This window comes from Sceloporus occidentalis, unplaced genomic scaffold (assembly GCF_023333645.1).
Source record: "Sceloporus occidentalis isolate IW3139 unplaced genomic scaffold, rSceOcc1.0.p SCAF_53, whole genome shotgun sequence".
In the NCBI taxonomy this organism is placed as follows: Eukaryota; Metazoa; Chordata; class Lepidosauria; order Squamata; family Phrynosomatidae; genus Sceloporus; species Sceloporus occidentalis.
In genome coordinates, this window is record NW_028317033.1 from 1,963,339 (window position 1) to 1,969,643 (window position 6,305).

The window sequence follows — 6,305 nt, forward strand, 5'->3', positions numbered from 1 at the left end:
GTCAATGATCTTCAAAATAAATGGCAGTCCCTTTAAATTGTTTAAAAATAGTACGTGTTATTTTTCACCTTTTAAACTGGGTCAGTAATCTAAATACCGTATTTGCTCGATTATAAAATGACCCTGATTATAAGACGACCCCCCCAAATCTGAATATTAATTTAGGAAAAAAAGAAAAAGCCTTAATATAAGACGACCCTATAGGAAAAAAGTTTCCTATAGTAAATGTTAATTCATGTAAACTATTTTTTTTTAATAAAAGCTATGATTGAGAAAAATATTTTGTTTTTAATTCCTTTTATTTTCCAACCTGCCCCCAGTTATGCACATCTGCCCCCAGGCTTGTCACTCTGCCCCATAAATGCCTTAAACCCCTATATGCCACTGGGCCCCATGATATGCCTTTTAACCCTCTAAATGCCACTGGGCCCCATGATATGCTTTTTAACCCTCTATATGCCGGTGTGCCCCATTATATTCCTTTTGACCCCCTATGTGCCACTCTGCCTCCAGAAATGCCTTATACCCCTATATGCCACTCTGGCATTTAGGGGGTTAAAAGGCATATTATGGGGCAGAGTGGCATATAGGGAGGTATTAGGCATTTCAGGAGGCAGAGTGGCGTATAGAGGGTTAAAAGGCATTTCTGGAGGCAGAGTGGCATTAAGGGGGTTAAAAGGCATTTCATAGAGCACTCTGCCTACAGAAATGCCTTATGCCCCCCCTTTAACACCCCCCAAAAAAAACTACTTACCGGTGCTTCTGACTTCCGGTGTGTTGTCCGGGCAGCGTGTAGACTTCCACTGTAAGGAGGCGTGGCTAGCAGCGGAGGTTGTCTGCGTCCATCGCGCAGACCTTCCCCGGCTGTCAGAGAGAATTCCACGGTGAGTGCCATCTTTGCCCTTCCACAATTACACATCTATGATACACACATACTCATTAACTCATGCTCTCCCTCATTCAGACTATTCATCCGCATATTAACTCATGCTCTCCCTCATTCAGACAATTCATCCACATATTAACGCATGCTCTCCCTCATTCAGACAATTCATTCACATATTAATGCACACTCTCACGCATTCACACAATGCATCCAGACATTAATTCATACTCACTCATTAACATGTAACCCCTCTCCCTCCCTTATCACATTCTACCCCTTCTGCCTCCCTTATCACATTCTACCCCTTCTGCTTTCCTTATCTCTTTCTACCCCTTCTGCCTCCCTTATCACTTTCTACCCCTTCTGCCTCCCTTATCACTTTCTACCCCTTCTGCCTCCCTTATCACTTTCTACCCCTTCTGCCTCCCTTATCACTTTCTACCCCTTCTCCCTCCCTTATCACTTTCTAACCCTTCTCCCTCCCTTATCACATTCTACCCCTTCTCCCTCCCTTATCACTTTCTAACCCCTCTCCCTCCTCTTTCCTTACTCACCCCCTTTGTATTTCACTCACCTTTAAAGTCCTGCGGCGGGAGAACGAGGCTTCTGTCTTCACTCCTGAGCGCCGGATATGATGTCATATACCAGCGCTCAGTATGAAACGCCGGCACTGCGGCGGAGGTAGAGGCCTCGTGGAGGAGAGTGAGGGGGCCGAGCGGTTGCCAGGGGCCCCTCTCTCTCCTCCGTGTCCAAAAAAAAAAAGTGCTTCAGGCTGCCCAGGACTTAAAGTCCCATTGCGGGACTGTCCTAGGCAATCCGCTGGATGGTTCCAAATTCGGCGGGGGGGCAAGGAATAACCTAGGGGGGGCAATTGCCCCCCCCTTGCCCCCCTGTAGCGACGCCACTGTATATTATTATTTTTTTCTCCTTTATTTTAGATTGTAGTATTGTGCAAATAATTAACTATTTGAACTGGACTTTGCAATGAAAAACGTGTATAAAAAAGACGGCGTTCAGAAATAATGGACACAGCCTTGGAACACATTTAGCCTTGAAACACATTTTGGAACGCAAAGGGTTATCACCTGGAAACAAGAAAAATTTGTGTTCATCTAATTGAAACAAAGGAGGAGTGAAGATTTTGGACCAATAGAAGAACAGATTAGATGATTTAAGCAGAGGGCGGGCAAGGGTTTTTAGTTTATTTTTTGTTAGCTTATGTTTCTTGATGCATTATAACTAGTCCCTGATGAAGTCAGCATATGACAAAACGCGTTGGACTTGGTTTCTTATAGCATTAAGCATTTTTAATGGGCTATTGTAAATAAAGAGCTTTTGGAAGATACCCTGCTTGCCATTCGTTTGTATCCAGCAGATGACCGGTTTTTAAAACTTTGAGGTGGTTTTAAAAGTTCCAGCAAACCTCCAGGATTCCTAAGATACAGGCTATCTTAAAGGCGCAGTTCCTACTACAATCTTGTGAGTGTGGCACAACTAGTGGTCTGTGTGTTTTTGTCTTACATTTGTAAGTGTATTTATTTTATCCTAATCATAGAAGCAATATCAAGTTAAGTTACTTTGGCAGAATCAGACTCACTGCACAGCTGGATCATAACCAGCAATCCATAGACACGGAACAGACACCCTGACTCATTGCCATCCTGACTTGTGGTAAAAAATACAATGATCAGTCCTAATCACCCATCTTTACACGAAGGCATTGCCTTAAAGAATCAGCTCAGTGTAGTGGTTGAGCAAAATATCTCAATAATGACAGTGCCCAGGCCTCCAGATAAAGGCAGTTTATTGCTTCATTATAGAACTGCAACACTATACAGTATTGTATTTGAGGCTGAAATAAAAATATATTTTTCCATAGGACTTCCTCTTTTATATATTATGTATGTAAAGTTCTCCTATGTAAAATCATTTGTTTTCCATCCACTCTAGTTGGGTATGGGGTCCCACCACTTTCCAGCACGTACGGTACTCTTCGAGAGGGAGAGGAATGGAGTGACGTACCGTGTACCAGCTCTGCTCTACATTCCAAGATGGGCTACACTGTTGGCATTTGCTGAGGAGAGACTGAGTGCAGACGATGCCCATGCCAACCTACTAGTTTTAAGACGTGGGATTTTCTACCATAACTATGTGGAGGTCAGAGAAAGGCAATTGGTGAAATGAAGAACTTGCAGTCACTACTGAAACACTTCAAACAAGCACAGCCGGATTAACCATAATAGTAACATTTTGACGGCTTTCTACCTTTTCCACTTTTTCCACAATATTAGATGATATGGTCCTGCCCTAAAAGCTTCTTTTGCCATTCAACTGAAAACATAGAAGTGGTGCAGAAGAAACCTTTGTACAACAGAATTATTATTATGGATTGTGATAAATTTTTATGTTGAATTCTCTGTGATCTCTCTAACCAAAGAGCAATGAGAGTTTTTAAAATACATTTTTCGATTTACAGCCTCTAGCAGCATTACCACTGATGCTGCAGGCCTCTTCTATGGTGAGGGGACTACCAATGTTTTCAGAAAATGAAACCTTGGAAGTTTTGGTATTTAGATGTAAAGAAAATAGTAAAAGGGAAGTACACACTAAAAAGCATATCAATTTAATTTTTGGGGTGCTGCTGGAATGACCAATATGTACAAACAACAAAGCAAGGAATCTGTACACACCTAGCAGGCGAGTCTCAGTAGGTTAAATGATAGTGCAGTCCCACTGCTTTTGCTCTATGATAAAATTAGATAGGACTCCCCAAATTGTATTTTTTTTTTACACAGTGGCGTGCTAAGCAATATATGGCCCTATACTGTGACAGTTTAAGAGCTGAGATTGGGGGGGGGGGACTCCTCCAAGATGGGAACAGGTTTCATCCAAAGTTTGTAACTCACTTAGGTCATAGGTGGTGAAAGGTCCACATCAGAAATCTTGGGGAAGTATCTGTACCTCCAAGCCCCTCTTTAGTTTTTTACACATGGTTTCTCCACTTTGGCTTTATTTTTGCTGAATAAATCATGACACGGTGCAATTCGTTATGTTTTGTTATCTAAGGATACATTTTACTTACTTTTTAGACCTATAAAGCCTAACAGATGATTGTTATTATGCCCTAATTCAAAGACGGTGTACTTTATTTTTTACACGACCGTATGTATAATGTTGGAGTCAGTGTGTTTATTATATATAAAATAAACACACTGACTCTTACACTTTACATACATACTGACTCTAACACAACAGTACTTACTAACATACCCAAACTCTAACATACCGGTACTTACACAGACACACATTCAATAACATACCCATACACACAGTTTCATAACTTATATGGTTACATACTCATGTACGTTACCCTGCTAATCCCAGCCTCCTTGCTCTGTTTCTTCCTTATATCTTATATCTCTGGCAGTGGGAGGATATGCGCGCAGTGGAGACAGCCGTTCTCCCAGGCCATCGTTCTATGAACCCATGTCCAATATACGACGATTTCACAGGACAGCTTTTCCTCTTCTTCATTGCTGTCTTTGGGAAAACTACTGAATCATACCAGATTATCACTGGGCGCAATATGGCTCGGCTGTGCTATGTTACAAGCTCCGATCAGGGAAGAAACTGGAGTAATGTCACTGACCTCACCTTGCAGGTCATTGGGGAGTCAATAAAAGGTAATACTATCAAAATGTCAGTCTGTCACTTTTCCTTGTATCTTTCACAATTCTACACAGTTAAGTCAATTATTTTAGCAATGCCAAACACTGACAGTCCATGCCTGTGTATATTTTCATTAAGATATACTTTGCTAGTATCTGTGACAAATTTTAGTTGCATAACATGTCAAAGAGTGCAATTAATGTTGTGTGTCTGTGTAGAACAGCACCTTTGAACAACACTGAGAGCTCTCAAGATTCACCAAATTAGTATTTTATTCAGACAGCAATTTACTCTGGCTTTTAGAGAAAAATCAACCAACTACAGACAGAAACATAAAACAGATTAAATAAAACACTCTGGAAATATAACATATTCAAAATTTTAATGCTAAAATCAAAAATAGGTATTTATTTAATGCTCTATAAATAATTTATCTCTTCCTCAGAGTGGGCAACATTTGCCTTGGGACCTGGTCATGGTATTCAGCTTAAGTCCGGCCGTCTCCTCGTTCCTGCTTACACCTATTATATTGACTGCAGAGAATGCTTTGGAAAACTCTGTCGTACCACCTCCCGGGCATTTGCCTTCCACAGTGATGACCATGGCCAGAAATGGAAGCTGGGTGAGCTCATCCCAAATCTCCCATCGGTGGAGTGCCAGCTGGTGTCTGTAGATGAGGAAGATGGTAATAACATCTTATACTGCAATGCCAGGAGCTCCCTGGGATTTCGAGTCCAAGCTATGAGTTCTGACGAAGGAATTGTGTTCCAACCTGGGCAGCTGGTTGAGAAGTTGGTAGAGACACCCAATGGTTGCCATGGAAGTGTTATTGGTTTTCCAGCTCCTCTGGGATTCTACACAAGACTTTACACCAAAATAAACGTACCAAGAGATCTTAATAATTACAAGGAGTTGGCTAATGTGTTAAAAAAGCAAAAGAAAAGGTACTATATTGAGCAGCTCAAAAAGTATAGTGATTATTCACAACAACACCAGTCAAGAATAGAAAGCAGTCTCTACAACAAGCATCGCGGTGAAATACTGAGCAGGAAGGAGGTTTGTAATAGTAGTGATCAGCTTCCAAGTACTCCTGAATCCTCCACCTCTGTGATGTTAGATGGCATCCAAATTCAGACAAAGAGCCTTTATAGGACTAACCAGCAATTCCAGACTCCCACCTGGGTGCTATATTCCCATCCCACAAGTGCTCTGTCACGTGTGAACTTGGGAGTATACCTCAATCCATACCCTAGGGATGCTGACAGCTGGACAGGCCCTTGGGTAATCTACGAGGGACCCAGTGCCTACTCAGATCTGGCATATATGGAATTACCTTCTAAAGGAATCGGGGCAGATGCTTCTCCACCAGTTATTGCTTTTGCATGTCTCTATGAAAATGGCCTTGTGTCCCCTTATGAACAAATATCATTCAGCATCTTCACCCTTTACGAGGTAATCCAGAGCCTACCTCCAAATCAACCTGTTTCCCATCAGGGCCAGAAGAAACAAAAGATGAAACGGAACTGTGTAGCTTCCTAAATGCTTGACCTATTTCTGTAATAGTTCTACTGGGGGGTAAAAAAAAAACAGAAGTTAGTGTCAAAAAAAAATAAAAAAAAAAAAATATATATATATATATATATATATATATATATATATATATAGAAGCTTGATGTCCCTGTATGTGGTGGTAGTCACAATTGTACCTGTTTCAATTGTACAATTTCAGGATCCTCAGCTCATTTGTACA

At 41.2% G+C, this 6,305-nt stretch overlaps 1 protein-coding gene across 1 annotated transcript; it reads left to right on the forward strand.

Annotated features, from left to right (window-relative positions):
* Window positions 1–2,842: 2,842 nt before the first annotated feature.
* Window positions 2,843–6,094, forward strand: LOC149288187 (sialidase-4-like). Its single transcript, XM_089491958.1, has 4 exons — window positions 2,843–3,043; window positions 4,314–4,569; window positions 5,001–5,499; window positions 5,707–6,094. Exons 1-4 carry the CDS (start codon window positions 2,843–2,845, stop codon window positions 6,092–6,094), a joined length of 1,344 nt encoding a protein of 447 aa, XP_089348084.1.
* Window positions 6,095–6,305: the final 211 nt, after the last annotated feature.

Coding starts and splice junctions, on each gene's coding strand:
- LOC149288187 (XM_089491958.1), top strand. CDS start 2,843: ATGGGGTCCCACCACTTTCCAGCACGTACGGTACTCTTCGAGAGGGAG. Junction 4,570..5,000: donor CATTGGGGAGTCAATAAAAG/GTAATACTATCA, acceptor TCTCTTCCTCAG/AGTGGGCAACATTTGCCTTG. Junction 5,500..5,706: donor TTAAAAAAGCAAAAGAAAAG/GTACTATATTGA, acceptor GAGCCTTTATAG/GACTAACCAGCAATTCCAGA.